Raw genomic sequence first — 25,715 nt, 5'->3', positions numbered from 1 at the left:
ACCATGCCTGTCACGTTCTAACAAGTATGTAAGTGCGAAAGTGACGGGCATAGTGATAGTCGATAAAAATGGAACCGTGCTAAGCCCGCAGCTCAGAAAGCCCTTTCGTTTAATACTACACACGATAGGTTTCTAAACAATTTTTTTTTAAATTTCATACAAAAAGAAGATGACGTCATAACTGCTCTCGTTTTTTTTATTTGTTGGTGCTTCGGGTCAAATTGTTTCAAATGTCGTAAAGATCAATCGTACCGATTTTCATACCTTTACCACCATTTGCAGCGTTTTTTGGCGAACCGCTATCGCTATAACAACAGCAAGAGCAGAACACGTGTGAAGGGATCGATGTCTGATTAAACAACTGATAGTCGAATTTTATTCTTTACTATGCAGCGTGGCATCGCACGCGGCGCCGCACGCCGCTTGGCGGCACCGCGCGCGGCGAAACTCGCCGCTTTGCGGCACCGCGCGCGGCGCCGCGCACCGCTTTGCGGCGCCGCAGCGCGGCACCGCAAAATTTTGCGTTGCGGCGGGCGTCGCCGCAGAGCGGTTTGCGGTGCCGCAGATTTCTGCGGTGCCGCGCCGCGCGGCGGCGGCGGCGCCGCACCGCTGACATGTGGCCGGGCCCAAATACGGAGTCAGAGCGCAACCGCAACTGAAAGTTTAACAACTAGTTTTTCAAGATTTTATGCATCTTTTATTGTCACCCCTAGCATATAAATATAGAGATATTTCAAATATATTATCTCAAATATATAGGTATGTCAGTGTCGAGGCATCATGTGATAAATTATTTAACTTTTTACTGCAAGAACTGTACTAATAGGAATTCGGTTCCCATCCTTAACCAATAACGTTGATTGGTTTAATTATTAGTAATCACCTACAATGCTCGTTATTAAGGCTTTTTTAACAGTTTAATCCAATTATTGATGTCTCGAAATGCGTTGGCAACAACAACGGTCGAAGTTTTTTATAAGAAGCTATTAGTACCTAGTCAGCAGCAGAACTACAAGTCCGTGAAAAAATTGCGAAGAAAGAAATAGCAAGGAAAATTGAGTGCAGATAATTTTGAATACCTTTCTAATTCTAATAGTGCAGTCAAGTTATTAAATATCGACATGGACAAAGTGCCAAAATATGTATAAATAATTATACCTAATTATTACTGGAATGTTTTGCCGCCAGAGTGCAGCACTAGCGACGTAAGTATACCATAGAGTAACTTATACACACTCTACCTTAAACTGTTTTTTGACAAGTTTTCACAGACAATAAAATATGTCATTGGTACCTACATCAACACGGTTTGTTTACAAAGGGCCTACCCGGAACACGCGAAATCGAAACTCAGCTATCTGCCTCTTTATCACTCGAATATGCAAGATTGATAGAGAGGATCGAGCGTCCTTACTTTACGCATATTGAAGAATTCCATACTATTGTACAGTTTGCAGCAGAAGTTGCTAAGCGGGCGAGGTGTTCAAAATTACCTTGACGCGCCAAGAATTCTCTTAACGATAAAGTCGCGTCAAGATCATTTTGAACACCTCGCCCGCTTAGCAACTAATTGCTGTTGACTGTACAAGATTAAACACTGTTAATTTAGTGCTCGAAAAACCATAAACTTCGGAGATACGCTATAATTTGTCCATTAGTTTTGCCATCAACTTGCAAACGCGACATCTACGCTCTCGAGGACATTGCCACTTGCTGGTTAACCAATAACATAAACAAACGATTATAAAATGTCAAGAATACGGGTTTCGTAAGCGAGAGTGAAAGGCGCAAGAATGTAACTGGTAATAAGCTTGTAATATTGCAGGAAGGAAGTGTTGCGGTGGAGCATTATACGAGTAATGTTGTTAGATAAAATAACCTTAAATGGATGGTGTGAGGAAAGTAATTCTAAGGAAGGAGCCGACTCAGCCGGCGGTCCCTCCTGCAAGTCAGCAGCAGAAGTTGCTAAGCGGGCGAGGTGTTCAAAATTACCTTGACACGCTCTTATTCTCTTAACAATAAAGTCGCGTCAATAACATTTTGAACACCTCGCCCGCTTAGCAACGTTCTTCTGCTGCTGACGTACTGCCAAAAACGTCATGTCGACGGTTTAAAAACAAAGTGCACCGATTAGTTCTAAATTAACGGAAAATTAACAACTATTCTATAAATAAATAAATGTTTATTAATTTGGATTAAATTTTGATTTCTAAAAACCTGCCAATTCAGAAGCCGACGGATAGTGAGAGCGGATCATACCGCACCTGTCTCTGTCTATGTTCAACGTCTTCCTCTTCGACGCTATGGCCGCCTCCAACTCGATCCTCTTCTTCATAAGGTCCTCTCGGATCCGTTCCGCATTGTTCAGCTGCCCGAGAAGTGACGTCACTGTCTCGTGAATAGTCTTCACTTCTTCTATCAGACCTAAGTGGGGTAGGTCTCTCACTGCCTCTCCGTGCGGTCGCCATTGGTTTCGGTTGTCCAACCTTGTCTGCGCTAACTTCATCGCTGCGTCCATCTTTTGTATAGAAGCTTTTAGATTGTCTATCAGACACTCCATGTCAGCGATTCTTTGGACCGTGCTTCGTAGAGTCTCTTCCAATTTTGTGCATAGCTCTGTAGTTAAAGCGACGGTCTCTGCTATGGCCATGTCAGTTCTGTCAGCTTGATTTCTAAGCTTCCTACCTCCATTGATGAGAATGGCGTTTAGACTGCCTCTTAAATCGCTAGATTTTTGCCTGGCGGATTCCACCTGCTGCACATTCTCTCGGCAAAAGAATTCCCAGTACTCTAAAGGGGCCGAGTAATCCGCGAACTTTGTAGCTCCCGGTCTGAACATGATGGTAGGAGATTTTGTATTGAGTCCTAGATTAATAGTCTCACCAATGTATGCCATGTTTTTATCGCACCAGTCGTACTCAATCCGATGCTTAGCTGCTTTATTGATAGCCATTTGCGCTTCAATGTTCTCTAAAGTCTTGGCTAGGGTAGCTCTTACTTCGCTCACTAGATTCATTTCTTTGATCAGCTCCTGTTCTGCTAGATCAGCAACTAAATCTGGCACGAAGCGGTTGGATCGAAGATCTAAGCACTCTTTTGATATTGATTCAGGCAACATCAGTGTTCTTGAAGCTCCCTTTAGCCGCTGTCGGTCAATCTCGAGCAATTCCACCTCTTCCGTAATCGCTTTACACGCTTTTTCAACTTCAACTTTCCACCTGTAGATATCTTTTGCTTTCTGCTTAAGTCTCTTATTGTTTTCCAGTTGCGTCTTGTCGATGTTGCCGAAAGCTTGCATGATAGCCGTTTTGGCGTTGTAGTCGACTATGTTTGATTCCGTTATGGATGAAGGGTCAAGTACGTGGTCGTTGTGGTTCCTCCATTCGCTGAGTGAGTATCTGCTGAGGGAGTACTTGTTGACGCCGGGTCTGGTGCCCGTCATCGCTCCGAGAGGAGTCCAGTCTACCTTGCCGTCGTGGCCTGGCTTGAGATTGGGTAAATACTCTTCACCGCTGGGAGGTAGTCTGATCCTTGCTTTTTCTTCATCGTGTACTGGAGTAGCATCCGCCGAAGGAGCAACCTTCGCCTCTCCGGCCTCTTTGATTTCCTCTTTCGCCATCTCCACCTTTTTAAATGCGCCGATATCTTTGCAAATTTTGGGACATTTGGGATCGTCCGGAAATGTAGTTAAAGTCATATCTGCCATTTTATTAACAAAATAAATACTGGTCTAAAAATATGAAAGTGCATTGACAATTTATTGACAAGTATACACCTTTTTTTTTGTATAATATATGGGTTTTATGAACGGTTTTCAATAAAGGTATGTTTCAGCGGCTACAGCGGTAGGTATTATGTACTGTAGGTTGGTTTGAAATGTATTTAAGGAATCATATTTTTTGTTGTATATGCCAGGTGTACGGTGTGCAACTGTGTACAGTCAGCAGCAGAAGTTGCTAAGCGGGCGAGGTGTTCAAAATTACCTTGACACTACGCTCTTATTCTCTTCACTATAAAGTCACGTCAAGATAATTTTGAACACCTGGCCCGCTTAGCAACTTCTGCTGATGACTGTAAAGTCCAGTACAGTCCGATAAATATGTCGCTCGAATATGCAAGAGTGATAGAGAGGTTAGATAACAAAATTTCGACTCTCTCGTTTGCGGTAGACCCTCAGATTGTGATGGATTGTGGTAGTGGCGCCCCCTACCCAGAATTTCGCGTAATATTCCCTACACCTATCAGGCGTGTCTCACTCCGCGATTTCGTCGCTTTACTACAGGTATATAGCTAAAAGTACATCCTTTCGGCCCCAATTTTGGGGAAAGCCATAAGCCGCGCGTGGCGCTGTCACCATCTAGCGGCCATATCTGTGCTGATCGTAACAGACGCGTTTTGTTAGAGAGTGAGTCTTCTGTACTTAGTACTATTATTTATTCTGTGCACCTATCTACACAGGCTACAAAGCAGCAAAGGCAGTCAAATCTACGCGAAGCCGGAGGCTAGATCGAAGGTGAACTCGTTGGAAACTCGTTTTTTGCGCGCATTTCTTAACTACATTTATAGCCATTCGCTGCTCTTTTAATTTTCAATCTCCTTTACGTAACTAAACTAAGGAATAGTTTGGCCCAGGACTGTCTCATTTCAAACCTAGTTTATTAATTCGTGGATAGAATCATATGTCTTTGTCTTACCTTACGCTAGTACAAACACCCAAAAGAAAGAGATGAGAAGGTATAGTTTTCCTGGTAGGTAGGTACTGACTTGATAAGTTATGTTTGCCAAACTATAGCTTAATTAATCATAATAATAATATATGTTTATTGCTTTCATATTGGTGTTTATACAGATGTTAGTTTAGATATTTAGGTGACATAAAAATGACGAACGAAACTGTTTAGTTTATTAGGGCTGTAGAATTTACAGAGGAAAAATAGTTTCCCAGACTATTACCAGTAACATAAGTAAGTACCTACCTACATCAAGCACCCAGTGCTGCATCTTATCTTGTTAGGATCGCTACCGTTTGCAAACAAACTTTATCCGGCCACATAGCGGTCTCGTGAACTCACGTATGAGGTCGCGTCACGACATCGAAACGCGGACTTCTCACGTAGGTACTCATGTTCCAATATGAATACATATGACTAACACTAACAGTACTAACACCATGCTAATACGGCTTTAATAAGCATATAGAGATTTTTTAAATGCCAAGGCTCCTGCGCATGAGAAATAAGTTGTATTTGTTTTGTAAGGTTTTAATTTTCTTTTAAATAAATGGCGGCAATCGATGGAGGTGCTCATACGCATATTATTATGTCTACTTAAACGTGCCATTTTTAAAGGTGAAAATTAGGTTAATGTTTAAAATGTATGTTTGCGTTTTTAGGGTTCCGTAGCCAAATGGCAAAAAACGGAACCCTTATAGATTCGTCATGTCTGTCTGTCTGTCTGTCCGTCTGTCCGTCTGTCTGTCCGTCCGTATGTCACAGCCACTTTTCTCCGAAACTATAAGAACTATACTGTTGAAACTTGGTAAGTAGATGTATTCTGTGAACCGCATTAAGATTTTCACACAAAAATAGAAAAAAAACAATAAATTTTTGGGGTTCCCCATACTTCGAACTGAAACTCAAAAATTTTTTTTTCATTAAACCCATACGTGTGGGGTATCTATGGATAGGTCTTCAAAAATGATATTGAGGTTTCTAATATCATTTTTTTCTAAACTGAATAGTTTGCGCGAGAGACACTTCCAAAGTGGTAAAATGTGTGTCCCCCCCCCTGTAACTTCTAAAATAAGAGAATGATAAAACTAAAAAAAATATATGATGTACATTACGATGTAAACTTCCACCGAAAATTGGTTTAAAAGAGATCTAGTAAGTAGTTTTTTTTTATACGTCATAAATCGCCTAAATACGGAACCCTTCATGGGCGAGTCCGACTCGCACTTGGCCGCTTTTTAGTGTTGCATCACTACATTGTTTGTGGTAGGACGTAGGTACTTAAGTATTTCTTGTTTGCATAATTTTATATGCATGATGATCAAATGATGATTACTAAGCGTTAGACGATTTTAATAAATTCTGATATTTTGCAATTCTTACATGAGTGCATTTAACTACCGGTTATGTTTATGTGACATACCTACCTATTCATTAGTGTGAAATTGTAACCCATCAAAAACATTACATGTAAAAAGGTGCAAGTCTCGCAACGCTTCTACTACAAAAAAGTTTTGAGATGTAATGTGAAACCAAGTCGGTTATTTTAACCAGTGCCAGGGGGTGTTAAAACTGTATCAAATATATATCTTTAATTTGTAATACATAATTATCTTTGAACTTGGCTGGACACGCTACCGCGTGTCTAGATAATGACTTGGCCATCGCACGGCTGCAAAATGACATAAGGATCATCGTCACCTATTAAAAATATTTCTAATTGAACATAACGCTAGCGCTAATTGCAGTTCGAGCATTACACATATTTACGAGTACGGTACGAGTAAAGCATTATGTGCGGTTGCCAAGTCATTATATGTATTACAAATTAAAGATATATATTTGATACAGTTTTAACACCCCCTGGCACTGATTATAATAACCGACTTGGTTTCACATTACATCTCAAAACTTTTTTGTAGTAGAAGCGTTGCGAGACTTGCACCTTTTTACATGTAATGTTTTTGATGGGATCTCATCTCTTTTTGTAGGCAGTCCTTCTTTTCGGGTATTCATACCCATACTATGTAGGTATACACATATCATAAAGAAACACATCTTCATTCATACTCACATCGTACATCGTAGTGTACCTTTACTTTCCTACTATTTGTGGGAACTGCAACAGTAACTTTGTAATAGCATATATTTATATGGGATTACAAACTTACTTATGCAGTTCTTAGATCTTTAAAACGTGACTGATATTGCAATATTTTTAGGTTTTCTATGGCTTGTTAAGCTGAAAACTACTTAAGTATGTTTAAAATTTGAAGCTTGTGGGTATACTAGAAGTAACTTAGAATTATGATGATCGTAGGTAAGTGAGTGAGTGAGTGAGTGTGTCAGTGTCGAAAATAAGGAACTTTGACGTACAATCATTCTTAAACTACTAGTTCAAATTGAATGTTTTTGAGAATATATCTTAAGCATGTTTAGCTCTATAAGTATATTACTGAAAATTCAGGGTTCTAGCTTCAGCCAGCACAAAATTACAGGACATCGAAAATGGCCTGAATCGCTTCGAGAAAAGGATGGTTAGGGCCGTGCCTCTTTGTTTTGCTCGACTTGGCGGGGGCACTACCGTGCCCCCAGATATCCTCTGATCCGATTATGGATTTCAGTAGGTTGGATAAACAAACGTCGTATCGTAATTGGATTGCTCCGTATATTTCTGTTGTCAACGTAAGTTTTTATAGGATATTGCTTGACTTTAATCCTATTAGAATGTACCTATGTACTGGTACATTTGATGTGATTAACGCATAATCTTATTCTATCACACCGGTCATTTGAACATTTACGATTGGTTATTACCTATACTTAAGTTTCACTTTAAAATGAACGCAGGAGACTCGGATTTAGTTTTAAGCAGCCATTTTTACTTAATATGCATATATAGATGTATTAATTAACATTTTAGATTACTATATAATATTTAAGAGGTATATTTTACCACCAGTATACCAGTAGTAATGTTGTACCAATCTTGGCCAAGTAATTTGAATGCGGCCTCAACATGCACCGCTCAGACTGAGTCAGGGAACAAAAATGCGGGAATCTAGTTTGCCACACCTGCCTTAGCCTAACATCCGGCTAAGGCAGGTATATACAATACACCTGTCTTTACAATGATGCAAAATTGTTTACTAGAGAAAATTTCAATTATGTAGACTTTCTGAGGTACCTATATTATAACAAACGATAGGGTCTTACGAAGAAAAGCAATTACCCTACTGTTTTTTCTTTATTTGTTATACTTACTACCTAATGATTGGTATTTAATTATTAGTTAAATTAAAAGGTTATGTCTATTCTATCCTTTCCTACATCTAAAATGACCTTATTCGCACTGCGCTGTCTCGGCTGCCTGTCTGTTGTTAGTGTTGTTACGCAGACTTTTGTGAGAATTAAATGTTTTGGGTAGCTGTCACTTGGAACCTTGACTTGTATCTTACATTTTAACAATGGTTAACAATGGTAAGCGATTAAGGTTGAAGCTTGCTTATTGGTCCCTCTCTTCCTTCCTCCAAAAAAGTAGGTTGTTGCAAGAAAATGAACACACACCTTGTCATTTAAGAAAGATTTTACCTAAAGGTTGATTAAAAAAAAGCTTAGCATTATCATTTCTTATCGTAGCCAAAAAAAAGCGGCCAAGTGCGAGTCGGACTCGCCCATGAAGGGTTCCGTATTTAGGCGATTTATGACGTATAAAAAAAACTAAGTACTTACTAGATCTCGTTCAAACCAATTTTCGGTGGAAGTTTGCATGGTAATGTACATCATATATTTTTTTTAGTTTTATCATTCTCTTATTTTAGAAGTTACAGAGGGGGGACACACATTTTACCACTTTGGAAGTGTCTCTTGCGCAAACTATTCGGTTTAGAAAAAAATGATATTAGAAACCTCAATATCATTTTTTAAGACCTACTTATCCATAGATACCACACACGTATGGGTTTGATGAAAAAAAATTTTTTGAGATTCAGTTCTAAGTATGGGGAACCCCCAAAATTTATTGTTTTTTTTCTATTTTTGTGTGAAAATCTTAATGCGGTTCACAGAATACATCTACTTACCAAGTTTCAACAGTATAGTTCTTATAGTTTCGGAGAAAAGTGGCTGTGACATACGGACGAACAGACAGACAGACAGACAGACATGACGAATCTATAAGGGTTCCGTTTTTTGCCATTTGGCTACGGAACCCTAAAAAGGAGCAGTGCAGTTCTAATATTTAACAAGTTATATTAAGTACTAAAATATAATGGTTACTTTATCTTAACTCACCAGACAAAAGTTGCAGCCATCCACAGATGTGGAACACGGTGGTCGATTGACAGAAAAAGAAGAGTAACATGGTGCAGATGGTAAACAGGGCTGCTGCGACAGCTATACCCACGAGGGCGGTCGCTATCTTAAAGACAAGCCCATTTATTGAAAAGAAGTCGTCGAGCCTCCCTTTACAGTCTTCCAAGGTATCATCTGTTCTGCAAACTTGCCAGAGGCCAAACTTCCTCGGGTATTCAGTCTCTAAATCACCGATCCACTCTGGAGTAACAAACGCCACAACGCTGATTATCGCGTAGCAGATTGTAAAAATCGCCCAAAGTACACCAATAGCTTTCGAATTTCTGACATAGTTTGTCGCGTACAAATGTGACGAATCCACGTACTCGATTTTAGAACCCATTATGCTGGATGTATTTCACAACACTTAAACTTGTGACACTTAACACATATTCATGTTATTGGTATTAGTATAATGTCTTTGCTGAAGTTGCACTGTTTCCATTCATGTCTTAAGGCACAAGCGAGGACGCGAGAAACACGACACTAAACGGACGCAGCGAAATACTAACCTGCCGTGCAAGGCGAACACAACCTCTCGCCGCACGCCATTCCACTGAGTGGGGATAAAGTCACAGACAGGCTTGACCTATTGACTCTTCTCTAATCCCATTTCCAAAGGTTGCTTATTATTTAAACTCCACACTTTCTTTACGTAATGCGATAAAATTAATTAATTATCTAGGTTAGCGAGTTTTAAGATCTTGGTTTCCTTAACAATTTGTTGATACATAGTTGTTTATAAACAACGAAGTGCTTACTAGCGACATCTGGCTATAAATATGCGATATTATGAATAATTTCTAGTGACATCTAGCGTGATCTATGTATTATAATAATCAAGGTCTTCAAGTTCTACGACTGAAGTCATCATTCACAAGTTTAGTTGTTTCTTGCGACATCTATCATCAATAAATGAAATAAATAGTAGCTTTAACTTAAAAATATAGAAATAATCTGTTTTATAAATTAATTTAATGCTTGTGTCCAAAATACTACTTACGAGCTTTTTACTCCACAGTGCAGTATTTTGTTTCCAGTTTGTTTCCCATGCGCAAAATCTGTAACGCGTCTACTTAAACTAAACCTTCTGTCAATTTGACAGTTCCGTAACCACCAAAGTGAAAGAAAATGTACATCAGCGAAACGAAATGTTTGTTTTCACTACAATTTAATGCATATTTTAAGCGAAATCCTTTCAATTCATGTCGCTAATTAACATTTTCTCTCTCCTTGCTAGTGTTCTGTAGTGCCCAGACATGATGTGAAATACGTAAAACTGGTAAAAAGGCCAAAATGTCGGGAAAAGACAAGTGGGTCCGCCGGTTTTCAGTCGACGAAACTGCGAAACACAAAAATGGTTTCACCATTTACAAAATAACTTCAGTGGTGAGTGTTAATTATGGACACTATGGATAACCTTTTTTTACTGCAACTGTCCCGGTCCTAGCTACAATCCTACAATTTTTATCGTTGTTTTAATCACTTAATCAGTAACTACATATTTCCGATGTTTTATAGTTTTCCTGTTTCTGTAATTATTATTTTACTACTTACTGTTTCGTATACTAAATAAAAATAAATCCAAATACCTATTCCTAGGTTTCTTAAATAACGTTATTTAACTTCTCTATTAACTATTGATTGAATTAATTAGTGGCTCAATACTGATTTCTACTGTTGATAACTCTTATTCTTAATTGTCTTAGGCCTTGATACAGTGTTAGATTGGCCCAGTAGCAGAAGTATTTTATAATATGTAATGAAAACAAGCAGCAATTTTGCCTACTAATTTTAAAGAATAAAGAGAGTGCTTGAATTCAAATAATCATTTTAAATATTTTTTATACTTTTCTGTAACCTTTCACCATTTTTTTGTATCACCTATCATAAAATTGCATATTGTTAACCACACTTGCAGATGGCCAAGTTACAGGCTCAGCCTAGTTTGGTCTCTGGCGGATATATATATTTTTGTATATAATCTGTATTTGTAAATGAACTTTTTTGTATATGTATTTTGGGCTCAATAGGTATCTGCAAACCTGTTTATTGAATAAAATATCTGTATAACTTTGATAATAATAGTAAGTTATTTGTTAGAAGAGGTTATTACCCGTTGATGCTATTGCACAATGTTAGTGCCGATGACTCATGTATGCATCATATGCATGAATATATTGAATATAGATTTCTGTAACAAGGTGTGCACCTTGTGGTTGTGTTATCTGTTTCAATGACGACATGTGGCTACAAGGATCTAGAGATAATATACATGTGTTAAATAAGTATTTATTTTATATTTTTCTGTTTTATTTGAATAACAGTTTACAGATTGGTCTTTTTTTTCTAAGTTCAGACAATAAGTAATTTAAAAACAAATAAAAAATGAATGGCTATTGCATGTCATGTTAATAATTGTTGGATTATTCAAATGAGAGAGGTATCTATGATGTTTTTTAAATTCAAAAATAATATATGAAATTTTGGGTAGGTATTGAGTCTTTCTTCTGACCAAGGAAATTTACAAAACATCCTATTTTAAGATTAGAATAAATTTAAAAGTGGAAAAATTACTGTCTTGGGGTAGACTTGAACTCACAGCCTCTGGATCGATACTCCAGCGCCCTGCCATCTGAGCCACCAAGCCTCATCCATAGCCAGCAAATCTTTCCACCATAAGGATCAAGGGGACCCAAGTGACATCTACCGTAAGACCATTACACTTCTTGAACGGACACTTCATCCTATTTTAGTTAAGGAAATGGCAGTATGATGATCAAATTTAATTCCAGCTATTCCCAATCGATGCTCCGGAGGCAGTAACTGTCGTCTCGGTCTGGAAGCGGTACAGCGACGTCCGGAGGCTCCACCGGAGCATGTGTGCCCTCCACGCCGGCCTGCACCTCCCGCCGCGGGGCACGTGCACCCTGCCGAGTACTAGCTACTTCCGCCGCTTCCAGAAAGAGGTAAACAGAAAATGTATAAAGCATGGAGAGAGGAAATTAATCATATTTATATACCAAATATGTATAAAATTATTCATGGGATCTTTCCGACATAAAAAGTAAGGTTTTGCCCTGACACCAAAAAAGCCACACAAATTAGGGTAAATTCAGATAGCCCTATATTTAATTAGGTAGCTGGCAACCATACATTAGTTAAATAAAAAGCACGGAAGGAAGTGGAGTTAAACAAGGTCAAACTTGCCGTTGATTAGGAATAACTATAACAAAGGAGGAAAAAAGTGCGGGTTTTCATGAGTTTTTTGCTTAACTTTAACTGCTCTGTAGATTCTGTAGTCGTCATTTCATAGTTGTGAGCTTTACAAATCTACTTTGTATAGGTAGTTATTTGTTATTCTACTCTTTAAACGAGCGGTTGCTTATTTTGGTTTGAATGAATGTTATTTTTGTCCCCATTTGAAGAATAAATCCGTCATCTGCATGTAAGTACCCATACGTATTATATTGGTATTTCACCTGTCCAATATTTGATCAAATTTCTTATATTTGCGTTTGCTGACTTCAACAGTATTTGAGCCTGTTTTCATCATTTTTTAAATATTCATATTCTTGCTCGTGTGCTATTGCTCAATCGCTAGTCTAAACCGCTAGTTTCTAGAGTCACGAGAGTGGAACGCACAGCCGTCAAGTCATAATTATTATGACTATAATTATTATGTGCTTGGCTTATGCATATTTTGTTTAATTGGCAGCGTTCAAAAGAAGTTACAAAAGAGGTATATCATAGATCAGATAGTTAGTTTCAATAGGCTATCTTAAATAGGCGGTTGTGAAGTGATTATATTGGTTCTTAACAAACACATCCCTCGCTGCGCATCCTCGCACATGTCTGGTGGAAACGCAGCCTCAAGTGGTTGCGCGGTGAATTAGTTATATTTTTGTCGGAGGGTTTTAAAATTAAAATTTAGATTTTTTAAGCTGATATAATAATATCATCCTTCTAGTAAGTTCTGAAAACGAAATTCAATGTTTTACGAAGTGTTTCCATTGCAGGTGATCGAGGAGCGCGCGAAGGCCATCAAAAGAGTTCTGGAATTCATTGCCGAGCATCAGCTCCTGTTCACGAGCACGGAATTCGTTAATTTCCTGCAGGTAATCATTATCATTATATTCATTATTGATGACGTTTCTTGCTTACTAATCATAATTAACATGTCTCATCATAATTAGCATGTTTTAGAGTTGTTTGAAACAAGAGACGATTTACTTGTAAAGACTTCAATATAATGAAGGTCGCAAACCTCGAGTCTTTTTAGTCTATGTTTGAAGAATTGGACTCGTTTTTACGAGGCCCTGCGCTTAAGAAACTTCAGAGTCTTAACGACCGACTCGAGTCATATGTATGTATAGGTATACACCTAAAGTCGTTTGTTGAGTCTTTTTTAACCTCAACTCAAAAGGACTCGGGCCTCCGAATAAAGGCTTCTTCAACAATTTTATAGCATTTATCTAAATTAACAGTTACGAATCTAGGCGTTATCGTATGATTTGTGTACCTAACTCATGAATTTTATGTGAAACACTGCGTTTTTAAGTTTATTGTAGAAAAAGCGGCCAAGTGCGAGTCGGACTCGCCCATGAAGGGTTCCGTATTTAGGCGATTTATGACGTATAAAAAAAAAAACTACTTACTAGATCTCGTTCAAACCAATTTTCGGTGGAAGTTTGCATGGTAATGTACATCATATATTTTTTTTAGTTTTATCATTCTCTTATTTTAGAAGTTACAGGGGGGGGGACACACATTTTACCACTTTGGAAGTGTCTCTCGCGCAAACTATTCAGTTTAGAAAAAAATGATATTAGAAACCTCAATATCATTTTTGAAGACCTATCCATAGATACCCCACACGTATGGGTTTGATGAAAAAAAAAATTTTGTGTTTCAGTTCGAAGTATGGGGAACCCCAAAAATTTATTGTTTTTTTTCTATTTTTGTGTGAAAATCTTAATGCGGTTCACAGAATACATCTACTTACCAAGTTTCAACAGTATAGTTCTTATAGTTTCGGAGAAAAGTGGCTGTGACATACGGACGGACAGACGGACAGACGGACAGACAGACAGACATGACGAATCTATAAGGGTTCCGTTTTTTGCCATTTGGCTACGGAACCCTAAAAATACTGAGAGTTCCCTAAAAATAACGACTCAGGTCTCTCTCTATAAGACTCGGATATCTAACAAGTTAAAAAGAAATTAAGTTTCGATTTAATTGTTTAGAGTCTGAAAAACCGAGTCGTGTCATAATGCAGAGTGACTCAAAATACTTGAATTTTAACTTTAACCAACACTAGTGCTATTTATTGGCTTTTAATAAAGATTAACAGATATATTGGACGCGGAGCGGCTGTGGCGCTCAATAATATCTGAACACGCCTCTATTGTCAGGGCGTCAGAGTGCGTGTTCATATATTGTGAACACCTTGGCTGCTCCGATATATCTGATGGCGACTGTATAACTCGTTCAAATATGTCAATATTATTACGCATGAATTTCAATATTTTAAAAGTTTCTATTTGTTTTGTTAGAGACCGTCCATAAGCTAAACTTGTATCGATCTGGCATTGGAAAGCGATAGAGTGTGCAATCGTCAGTAAATGTCAAATTCTTAGGAAAATAAGATTTTATAGTAGCGCGCTGCTTCACTGTAGCGCTACCAAGTTAGTGAAGTTTTAGTGTAGTTAGACTGAGTTAGACGGACTCTAGTGTTTTGTAATACATACGTGAATCCTTTCAAACGTAATCCATCTCATCACATAGATTAGTGACATCCAACCTGGGCAAATATAATCGTAAGTATTAAGACAACCTTATTCCTATGGTAATAAAAGTGTAGGTAAATAACTAAATGTACTCGGTCACTTTGGATGTCACTCACTATTTAGTGTCCAACTAAAACCGTATTTGCTGAAACCGGAACCGGTTCGGTTCAGACTCGGTTACAGCCGAAACCGTTATAATAGAAGTGTTAACATCGCTTAAAAATGTCGACGACCTTTCTACTAAATTTTAGCCACACGACCACTCATAATTCGCGCGAGTGGCATAAAAACCGGCGTGCGAGTGGCGAAAAACAAGGGTGGGTAGTAGCGCGCATATTTTATTAAGAAAGACAGTCGGTAAACCATATCACAAAAGGCAAAAGGTCCACCGAGAGTGTCGCCGTTCGTGGGACGCGTCGGCGCAGCCGAATGTGGGTAAAAGTTACTCGGCCGAAACGAAATTTTCGGCCGGACGATCGTCACGCCGAAATTTGCTGAAAATTAAATACTTAAAACTTCGGTCGGGCCCTACAATCTATCTGTTGCCGACTGTAACCTGTAACCCTTGTTGTAGTAGCAATTAAAAACATTGTATTATGTATAGAGTTATAGGTGACACAGCTCAGGTAAGCAGGAAAGCACATTAAATATTATATGTTGGTAATTCATAATAATCAATCAGATTTATATAATATGTTTTCCCATTTCTTTTAATAACTTTATTTTCTTTTCCTTTTGTAAGATTTTGATGTTTTCTGAAAGAGCTACGAATTTGTATGATTCCATGTACATATGTATATTTTCTAAATCAAATTTCTATTACACCTTATGTGTATAATTGCATGAATTCTATAGTAATTTAAATTGTATTTTTCCCTTATTTTCTCGTAATGCATGTTAATTATAAGATGTAATTATTTTTGAAAAGATGTGTCCCGCCGAGTTTGTTGCCGGTCCCATAATGGGATACCCTCCTCCAATTGAGGGGGGATTTAAATCTTCTCGGGGCAGAGGTGTAGGGTTGGAGCCGGTGTACCTAGCTTTATTTGACGTTCATAAGCGCATTGTAATTATGCCTACTTGAATAAACTATCTTTTATCTTATCTTATGTTAGAGCGGGCACCCGGAGCCGTCCCCTTCTCTCGGCGCCATCGCGTCCATCCGCGCGGCGCTCCGCCTCGCGCCCGCGCCGCCGCTCCCGCTGCAGCGCGAGCGCAGCCCGCCGAGCGCAGGTGGGCCCGACACCACAGAATAACTAATACTACTACCTCGCAACCGAGCTAGCAAATCTGTAGCAGTTGTACGTCAGGGTTATCACTACTACGCATAAACTAAAGTACAAAAAATATATTTTCTTTATTTTCAAACACACCAATATTATCAAGCAATAAAAATTCCATGTTAATATTTGAAATAAATGCAAAAAAAAAACGTGATTTTATAAACAAAATAACAGATACATTGAGACGCATCTAATATTGACATTGACCTGTTAATTTATATTATTTGACAGTAAATTGAAGGTTCTCGATCAATTTTATTAATCTTACATACAATAAAGTTAAAGCAAAATGTTTCATCATAATCGCCAACCCTGACACAAAACTGTCATATGCTAAGGTTTTGCTAGCTCCGTTGCGGGGTATGCTAATAGTACTACCGTACAGAAAATTCACTCCTTCACAAAAGTCAGATTTAGGTATAAAATTACACCTATATCGCCGCCTGCGAGCAAAATTGAAACTTATAACCGCGCACGAACCGTGAATCTCCTTTGCGCGCCGCAGTTTTATGACCGAGCTGTGAGTGTCGGCACGGGGTTATCACTTGACAAGTTTTTATACCTAAAGTCTATTTTTTTATTCGGTAGACTGAAATGACAGTTCATAGTGTGAACATAAAATGTCATTTCATACTATGAACTGTCATTTCAGTCTACCGAATAAAAAAATAGACTTTATACCCACCGATTTATTATTTTTAAGATAAATATGTAGGAATTACAAACGTTGATTATGTAAACATACATTTTTTATCCGGAGATAGTATGTCTGATTCTCACGGAAGTAAGTTTCGAAGCCATTGTGTATTTTCAATTTTGCGCGAGCGCCACGTGACACGACTATCGTGCGCGCCGAGCGGCAGCCCACTGCCATACGCCTGTCCGATGGGCGCGCCGGCCAAATGTACCTAAACTGCGGAGTGACACCCCCCTGCCGACACTTCGATCAACATGGAAGGGATGCGGCATTCGCACTATTACAACAGCCTAGGTACAAGATCAACTGATCTAGCGCGGGTAATAAAACTAGTTGCGCTCGGATTTTTAACTAAACCGAGTCCAGATGCGCGAGTGAACACAGCAGCAGAAAAAATGCCTAATTGCTCGGTTTTTTGTTGTAAAAAGAGGTCGGGGACATCAAATTTACAAAAAGAAGGTGTTACATTTCACACGTAATATTTTTTTTACATGTCATACGTTTAATTATATTTAAACACAATTATTATATTTTAGTCTCATGTGATTGCTGGATTTATCGATTTTTCTCGCCCAGTACGAATTGCGGATCGGTCGAGCGACAAATCCGACTTCTCATCTCTTGACGAAAATGTGTTAGTGTGCGTGTTGTGACACTTGTGACTCGTCCGTACACAAAAACAGATCGAGGTGTGCGAGATTTGTCTGTGTAGGGTGTCATTTTCTATGTATTTGTGTCGTCATTACAGATTGGATTTTGTATGCAAGTGTGTGAGAAGTGCGACTGTGTGCACGTTCCCCCCCGCGAAAAATGGCAGAATGATTTGAATGTCAAGATATCGCTTGGGCCTATCCCTTCCGACCTGTCGGAAGCCAGTGTTGATCGAAGGTCCGACACGTTCTGCGGCGGTAGCACGGTCGCATTTTAGATGCCTGTCGACTTCTAACAAGTATGTTAGTGCAAAAGTGACGGGTGTAGTGACAGGCGATAGAAATGGAACCGTGCTGCTCCCGCTGAAAGCTAGACGGATGTTTTGTGGACGATGTTATATTATAACTTATAGGACGATTAGAAGTAAATTTTCAAACCTGTTATATAAACTTGAGTCGACGACATCCCTTTAGCTAGTACAAAATGTAGGTACTTAGTAGTAGTAGTACGAGGGGTGTTCAAAATATTCTCGGTATGAGAATGAAAACAAACAAGTACGAAAAGTTTGATATTTTTATTTTTCAATATACTCCCCCCCTATGTTCATACACTTAAAAGATCGATCAATTATTTTTTTTAATCCCTCGTAAAAATATTTTTTATCTTTCGTGTAAAAATGCTCCTCCACTGCCGCCTTCAATGCTTCATCGTCAGAAAATTTATTTCCACGCAGATCCTTTTTAAGATTGGGGAGCAAAAAGAAGTCGCTGGGGGCTAAGTCCGGACTATACGGTGGGTGAGTAACAGTTTTAAACCCACATTCAACAATAGCTGCCTTGGCAATATGAGCAGTATGGACGGGGGCGTTGTCATGCAGAAGCATAATACCTTTGGTTAACTTTCCTCGCCTCTTTTCTTTAAATCATCCTTTAATTGACGTAGAATGTTAGCGTAGTACTGTCCTGTGATATTTACACCTTTTTCTTTATAATCGATTAGTAATACTCCTTCACAATCCCAAAATATCGTGGCCATGACCTTGCCAGCTGAAGGGATGACCTTGAACTTCTTGGGATGAGCTGAACCCTTAATGTGCCACTGCATGGACTCTTGTTTACTCTCTGGGTCATAATGATGAACCCAGGTTTCATCTCCAGTAACTATTCTTTGCAGCACCTCATCAGGATTTTCACCGCACAGGTCAATAAAATCGGAACAACAAGCTACACGCATGTCTTTTTGAAGCCGAGTCAGCATTCGCGGAACCCATCTTGCACTTACTTTTGACATATTAAGATGGTCATGTATAATATCATGTACGGTACCAATAGAGAGATTGGTTACTTGTGCTATAGATTTTACCTTCACTCGACCATCTTCCAATATAAGTTTTTCCACTTTATCAATATTTTCTTGTGAAGTAGCTACTACAGGCCGGCCAGGTCTAGGGTCATCTTCAATACTCTCCCTTCCGCGTTTAAACTCGCTTGACCACTTTTGAATGGTAGATAAAGAAGGAGCAGACTCACGGTAAACACAATCCATTTCCTCTTTTATGGTTTTTTGATTTTTACCCTGTTTTGTCAAGAATTTTATCACGCATCGATGTTCTAATTTAGTTAACATTGTCAATTCGCACATGATGTTCATGTTTGTTCAGCAATTGCAGAAAAACAAAAGACTATCTCGGTTCGAATTATACTTTTTTTTAATGTCAATGAACAAACCTCAGCGGCCAGTAACGAAAGAAATTTTAGAAGAGGTCGTAAGATATCAATACCGAGAATATTTTGAACGCCCCTCGTAGTAGTAAGACACTTTATTGTACAAAAATAAACATAAAACATGAAAAAACACACATCATTTGTACAAAGGCCGACTTATCCCTTTCTTAAATGGCAAATCTTAAGATTTACTTCGGAGTAAGCATAGCTGCATCTGCATCTCGAAACACGCATTTAAATGACTACAAATAAAAAAAATAAAAAAAATAGTTTATTGAGACAGTGAAACTTATGATTAACAAGATTTACGTAAACTTATTCTATGATTAAACACTGCTAAAGTTGTTGCCAGATATATAAATTGCCCGTGACACCTGCTAGTAGGCTATGCCTGTCTCGCAGGATGGCACTTTTCCTAGTTTGCCAGTTTTTTATTGATTACATTAGGCGCTAAAGAATTCACTACTATCAGCTAAATTAACAAAATGCATGCTACATTACATTACAGTCTACTACTAAGTATTCTACGATTTTATTCTACCTACTACTAATACGATAAGTATTCTACCTACTTTGGTTTCGTATTGTACGAAGGGTCGGCCTGAAAACCAGCGTTGTAGTAGGTAAGCCTGCTGCAACACATGCTGAGGTTCGCTCCTTTTTAGCATCATAATTAAAAAAAACTTATATCTACATGTAAACAAATTAATTTGTGCCTATTTAAGTTTAATTCTAAGGCTTGTAATGTTTTGTAGCATTGCCTGTAAACATTTTTCAATGTGGTGTTAAATAAAAATTTTCTATGTCTATGTCTATGTTTCAGACCAACCAGAGACCCGCGACGAAACAGACTTCGCATCGATCCCGAAAATCCCAATCTACGAAGCGGCAGTTGTCGAACTCAAGCCGCACTCCTCCAACGACTCTCTCAACTCCCTAGAGAGCCTCAACGACGACTTATACGACCAACTCTCCAAACTCACCGTACAAAATAAAGGCGCAGTCAAAAATAGGCTACCGGATTTGATTAATTTCGACGCGCCATCTAGTTCACGCTTAGAGAACTACGTACCAAAGCAATCGGATACTTCATCCTTGAACTCCACGCTTTCGAGTCGAAGTAACAGTCGGATGTCGTTGTACAGTAAGACGTCCTTATCTAACGTGGACAGTAAGACAAGGACGGAGGATAGTTACGTGTTCGAGGCGGGGTATTTGTTGAACATGGCGGCGCGGTGTGAGGACATGAGGGAATACCAGAGGGCGTTTGATTTTTACAAGTCGGGGATTGAGAAGATGCTGGTTGGGGTTCAGAGTGAGTATTTCTTATTTAACTTTTTAGGGTTCCGTACCCAAAGGGTAAAAACGGGACCCTATTACTAAGACTCCGCTGTCCGTCCGTCCGTCCGTCTGTCACCAGGCTGTATCTCACGAACCGTGATAGCTAGACAGTTGAAATTTTCACAGATGATGTATTTCTGTTGCCACTATAACAACAAGTACTAAAAACAGAATAAAATAAAGATTTAAGTGGGGCTCCCATACAACAAACGTGATTTTTGACCGAAGTTAAGCAACGTCGGGCGAGGTCAGTACTTGGATGGGTGACCGTTTTTTTGCTTGTTTTGCTCTATTTTTTATTGATGGTGCGGAACCCTACGTGCGCGAGTCCGACTCGCACTTGGCCGGTATTTTTTTTGTTGATGGTGCGGAACCCTCCGTGCGCGAGTCCGACTCGCACTTGGCCGGTTTTTCGTAAATGGTGCACTTGCTCGTAAATGGTGTTATTACCCGTAGGCGATGCGGTCCGTTAACAATAAATTTCGACCTAGGGCTGTAATGTGTTTTTTCATCACACTTGCTAGGCGATGTGGTTTGTAAATCCTAAATTTCGACCTAGAGCTGTAAAATAACAATGTTGGTGTTAATAATAACAAATGACACGATAGATGATTAAAGTGCAACCAAAGATGTGTACCTACATTGATTGAGTAAGATGCGTAAATTCTAAGACAATTTCGTGCTTCGTATTTGACAGGTAAACGAGATGGCGCTGTACAGCTTCATACATTTTGCGGTAACTCTGATTGTCAAAGACGTTTGACAATTCAGTGACCGCAAAACATAGCGCAGTACAGCGCCATCTGTTTTGGATGTCAAACTAAGGGGCACGTTTTGTTCTTAGACTTTAACCTCTCTATTACAATCAATTATCTTTAGTGCAACCGTCAAATTATCATATCTATAATTATTAATTAGGTACTATGTAATTAGCAATGATTGTTTAGATTAGGTATGTACAGTCAGCAGCAGAAGTTGCTAAGCGGGCGAGGTGTTCAAAATTACCTTGACACGCTCTTATTCCCTTAACAATAAAGTCGCGTCAAGATCATTTTGAACACCTCGCCCGCTTAGCAACTATTGCTGCTGACTGTACCTACTTGTAATTACTACTTATTTCGTAATAAGTTACGTCACCTTATAGTTCTGCAAAGTATCGATTATGATAAAGTTAGGCTGGTAAGAGCATACGACCTATTGTTACAAATTAAACCTTCCAGCATAGACATTAAAATCGCAATTTGAATGAATTATTTAGAGTGTTTAAACCTTACTTAAAAGTGTTTAAAATTAACAATGAATCAACTTTTTATCAGTACTGATAAGAGTAATCCTTAGTATTCATACAAACTCGCGGATAAGCGCTTGTGCATTATATCCATATCACTCGATAGTGGAACACCATATTTATTAATTGATTATTATCTAGTGACAAGTTGTTTAAATGAATTTCCTGTTCTTGTGTGAATATGTGCAGGAATACAGTTGTGAAAATGTTGACTTTGAAATAAGTAAGAGCGTAATAATGGTGCAAATAACAGAATCGGATAGAAGATAACATTAATACTTGTTCTCGCTAGAAATTGAAACAATATGTGATTTGTCAGACAAAACATAACCAGGGTCGCATTTTTAGAACTACTAAGATTGCCTTGAATAATTTTACGGTTCAGACTCACTTGTTTTTAGTCACTCGTGCGACATGTTTCGGAGAGCCTAGGTCTCCTTTCTCAAGCACTAACAGTGCGACCTAGGGTCTGCGAAACATGTCGCGCGAGTGACTAAAAACAAGTCAATCTGAACCGTAAAATTATTCAATGTTAGGATATCTCACAACAGTTTAAATTCGATTAGAAGATTGCCGTTTGTAACTCATTCTAGAAAACTAAAAACAGGCAAACCGTGATCTATTAACTTGTAGTGTCATTATTTAGGCTGCGTTTCCACCAGTGATGTGCTAGTAAAACAAACTCCCTCCTCGCACATCTCTCGTGGAAACGCACCTTAAACAGTGTCTCTGATCACATTATTTCGTTCAAATTGTCCAGAGTTCACCTAGTTCTTTAACACATTCAGTGCCGAAAACCCGACTATCGGGTATTTCATGATTTCGTTCCCAGGCCGGACGACCCGATAGTCGGGATCGTGGTACTACAGCTTTATATGACGAAATTGTTGTGGCCTGGCGCGGATGTCTTGTTTGGCTGGGGGGCAATTCATGTGTTAAGCTTACCTATTTCCCGGCTGCTTGATGCAAATAAGGGCGATGTGTTCATTGTTGATATTAGAGATGCACTGGATATTCGGTTACTATCCGGTATCCGGCCCTTATTTAAATATCTGGCCGATGGTCAGACCGAATATCCGGTATCCGGCCAGACAACTATCCGTTGCATCTCTAATAGGCTACATGACTAATTTTTTTTATGGTATCAATCGATCGGGTTTGTTTTTAGGATCAAATGTCTATATGGGACCCATTACATTAAAGTAACACAAAAGTCAGAAATTGTAGTCAAAGGCCGACAGTCGCACTTCACTCGCGAAACGCCCTATACAAAACGGCCAAGGGCCGTGACGTCATCGCCCATCTTGTAGTATGGACAAAACAAGAAAATTGCGTTTTTGTCGGTGAAATATTGCGTTTATGTATATAGTTGCTATACAATATTTTATTGCATGAAATGTAAGGAATCGAATGGTACTCTTACTTTGATCGTTTTAGGAAGTTAAGAAAAACTTAAATTTTGAAACTTTCAGGTCCTGTATTTTTGTAATTTTTCAATATTTTATTTTAATGTCCACATTATTGTGATAAATTGCTCGTTTGCTATCTATTTTACTAGATTTTGTTATAAAATTCAACATGTGTCATCATCCCTATTGTTTAACACTGATTTAAACTTTCACGATTTTTACTTTACACATTATTAAATTATACAACGGGACTTAATCGCGTATCTAAGTTTTACGATTTACCTCCGACGTTTCGAGGACGGCGTTGTCCCCGTGGTCGTGGTCGTGGTATTATTAATAATTTAATAATCCCTATTGTTGCTGTACGTTTGCAGCCGACTCGGACCCGCAGAGGCGCGCCCTCATCAAGGATAAGACCAACAAGTACCTCTCCTACGCCGAGGAAATCTACAAGAACCATCTATGCGACGTCAATGAAACTGTAAGTTTATACAGGGTGCTTCCTGTAACAGGAGCAATAAATCAAACTGTAGGCTGTACTCCTCAAACTGACCAACATTTGTTCAGCAACTTTTGAACATAACTCAGGTTTTGATTTTTATTACACTTTAAAGTTTATTCTAAGACGCAATGTATTACAAATTTTGTTATGTTTAAAGCGTGACAAGCAACGTCAAACACACTGATGTCAGCGTACATTGAAGGCAATATTTATTCTGTATGAAAAAGAGGAAGTCTAAAGGATTCATAATTTTAAAAATTTGCTGAACAAATGTTGGTCAGTTTGAGGAGTACAGCCTACAGTTTAATTTATTGCTCCTGTTACAGGAAGCACCCTGTATACTACTGGGTATAAAAGTGACGTTCCACGGGAAAAGGTACCTTATGGCGGCTAGCGCTTACGTCGCATAATAGTATTGGAGTGGCGGCGTTAATAATAGCAATAAGCGTCGACCGCCATAAGGTGATTGTTCCGCCATTTAGGGTTCTAGCTAAATTGGACATTCCATAGCGTAAGTATGGAACAACTAATTTAGCTAGGACCATAAATGGCGTAACAATCGCTGAGCGTGATGGTACATTTACTATTTACCCGTGGGACGTCACAAATAACCTATAGATCAGCATTACCCAAACTGTGGGTCGCCCATCGGTGGGTCGCGAGCAAATATTCCAGTGGGTCCTGAAACTACTAGGGAATCTGAGCGTTACCAATAATATTATTGTTAGATTTTTTGATTATTGCGCTTATAATTTTTGTTTTTGACGATGCAAAATGCTGATTCAGCCATTAACTAGGTAGGTATAATTTATAATTTGTATATATTTTGATGATGCATGAAATTAAAAATTATTGTAAATATACAAAGACATAACTACCATTAGGTAATCGCACTTTTGCATGTTCTAATTTAATTTTTATTTTATTTTATTATTATTATCTTTTTTTTTAGTTCAGTATTAAGTAGTAATGTATTAATTTTCCAAATTGTAATGTATTAATTTTTATTTAGACATTGACGATGCAAAAGCGATCCAATGGATCCTACTTGAATAAAGTTATTTTTATCTTTATCTTTATTTTACGACTGCCAAGAGGTGGGTCCCGAATTTGGCAGTTACTGTTATTTTTATTTTCGTTATTTAGGATTACCAACAGATTACATCTTACATGCTATAAATCTATTCAACAATCATGACTGATTCTCTAATTATAGGTAACCACAACTTATGTAAGTGTCTTGTACCTGTGTACACATGCAGTAAACTTAAACTTATGGTTATATGAGTACCGGTACATTACATTGACTTTACTAATGGTAGTACTTGACAAACTGTTAAGTGGGTAGACCCAGTAAACTTTGGGAACCACTGCTATAGATAGTTAAAGTTAGTTAGGCCGCAAAAATATGTGACACGCTCTTATGGCTCTACAAATAAGGTCGTGTCAGATATTTTTGCGGCCTTCGTTGTGTAACATATTATTGCAGGTGTACCTTAACTTTTTTCTGAGAACCTCCAAAATACCCCAAATAGAATGATAATTTCATATTTTCTGTCAAAGTTTACGTTTTTCTAGTTTTCACTTCAATGTATTACTTTGCTGACAAAACTGCAGAAAAACCTAATACTTTATACAGTGTGTAAATCCAATACCGGCGAATATTTAAACGGTGGTTAGCATAGGACCTAAAAAAGAATATTGAGATACAGTACAGTACCCTGGCTCCAACTCTTTTTCTTATTTACGTAAATGGCCTGTGCAAAAATAACATAGCCGGTTGCGAAACGCTCATGTTTGCACAGTGCTGTTATTCCACGACAAGAGCTGGGGAGGAGTACGTGCGCTTGCAGAAAATGGTCTTAGACTTGTCACCTCTTGGTTGGAGGACTCTTTGCTCTCACTCAATGTAACCAAAACAAACTACATTTGCTTTAGTAAAACA

At 38.5% G+C, this 25,715-nt stretch overlaps 3 protein-coding genes across 3 annotated transcripts in view; 1 reads left to right on the top strand and 2 right to left on the bottom strand.

The window, feature by feature from the left end:
• LOC134661158 (LHFPL tetraspan subfamily member 3 protein) overlaps window positions 1–9,649 on the bottom strand; it is a 33,052-nt gene extending 23,403 nt beyond the window's left edge. Inside the window, exon 1 of the mRNA XM_063517111.1 lies at window positions 9,024–9,649. Coding sequence (XP_063373181.1) covers window positions 9,024–9,426 — 403 coding nt within the window. The 5' untranslated portion in view covers window positions 9,427–9,649. The remainder of the gene's footprint in view (window positions 1–9,023) is intronic.
• On the bottom strand, window positions 2,163–3,764 carry LOC134661039 (tektin-4-like). The gene has a single exon (XM_063516941.1). It carries the CDS (start codon window positions 3,704–3,706, stop codon window positions 2,210–2,212), a length of 1,497 nt encoding a protein of 498 aa, XP_063373011.1. The 5' UTR covers window positions 3,707–3,764; the 3' UTR covers window positions 2,163–2,209.
• Window positions 9,650–10,186: 537 nt separating the features above from the next.
• LOC134661470 (ribosomal protein S6 kinase delta-1) overlaps window positions 10,187–25,715 on the top strand; it is a 28,426-nt gene continuing 12,897 nt past the window's right edge. The window contains exons 1-6 of the mRNA XM_063517584.1: window positions 10,187–10,472; window positions 11,879–12,052; window positions 13,103–13,201; window positions 15,991–16,108; window positions 20,054–20,545; window positions 23,643–23,749. Coding sequence (XP_063373654.1) covers window positions 10,380–10,472; window positions 11,879–12,052; window positions 13,103–13,201; window positions 15,991–16,108; window positions 20,054–20,545; window positions 23,643–23,749 — 1,083 coding nt within the window. The 5' untranslated portion in view covers window positions 10,187–10,379. The remainder of the gene's footprint in view (window positions 10,473–11,878; window positions 12,053–13,102; window positions 13,202–15,990; window positions 16,109–20,053; window positions 20,546–23,642; window positions 23,750–25,715) is intronic.

Source organism: Cydia amplana, chromosome 2 (assembly GCF_948474715.1).
Source record: "Cydia amplana chromosome 2, ilCydAmpl1.1, whole genome shotgun sequence".
Classification (NCBI taxonomy): domain Eukaryota; kingdom Metazoa; phylum Arthropoda; class Insecta; order Lepidoptera; family Tortricidae; genus Cydia; species Cydia amplana.
The sequence above is the reverse complement of the archived record's forward strand: the minus strand, read 5'-3'. Positions and strand labels throughout refer to the sequence as shown.

What these genes read in the sequence shown, in the direction of transcription:
- LOC134661039 (XM_063516941.1), bottom strand. Translation starts at nt 3,706, where the DNA reads ATGGCAGATATGACTTTAACTACATTTCCGGACGATCCCAAATGTCCC.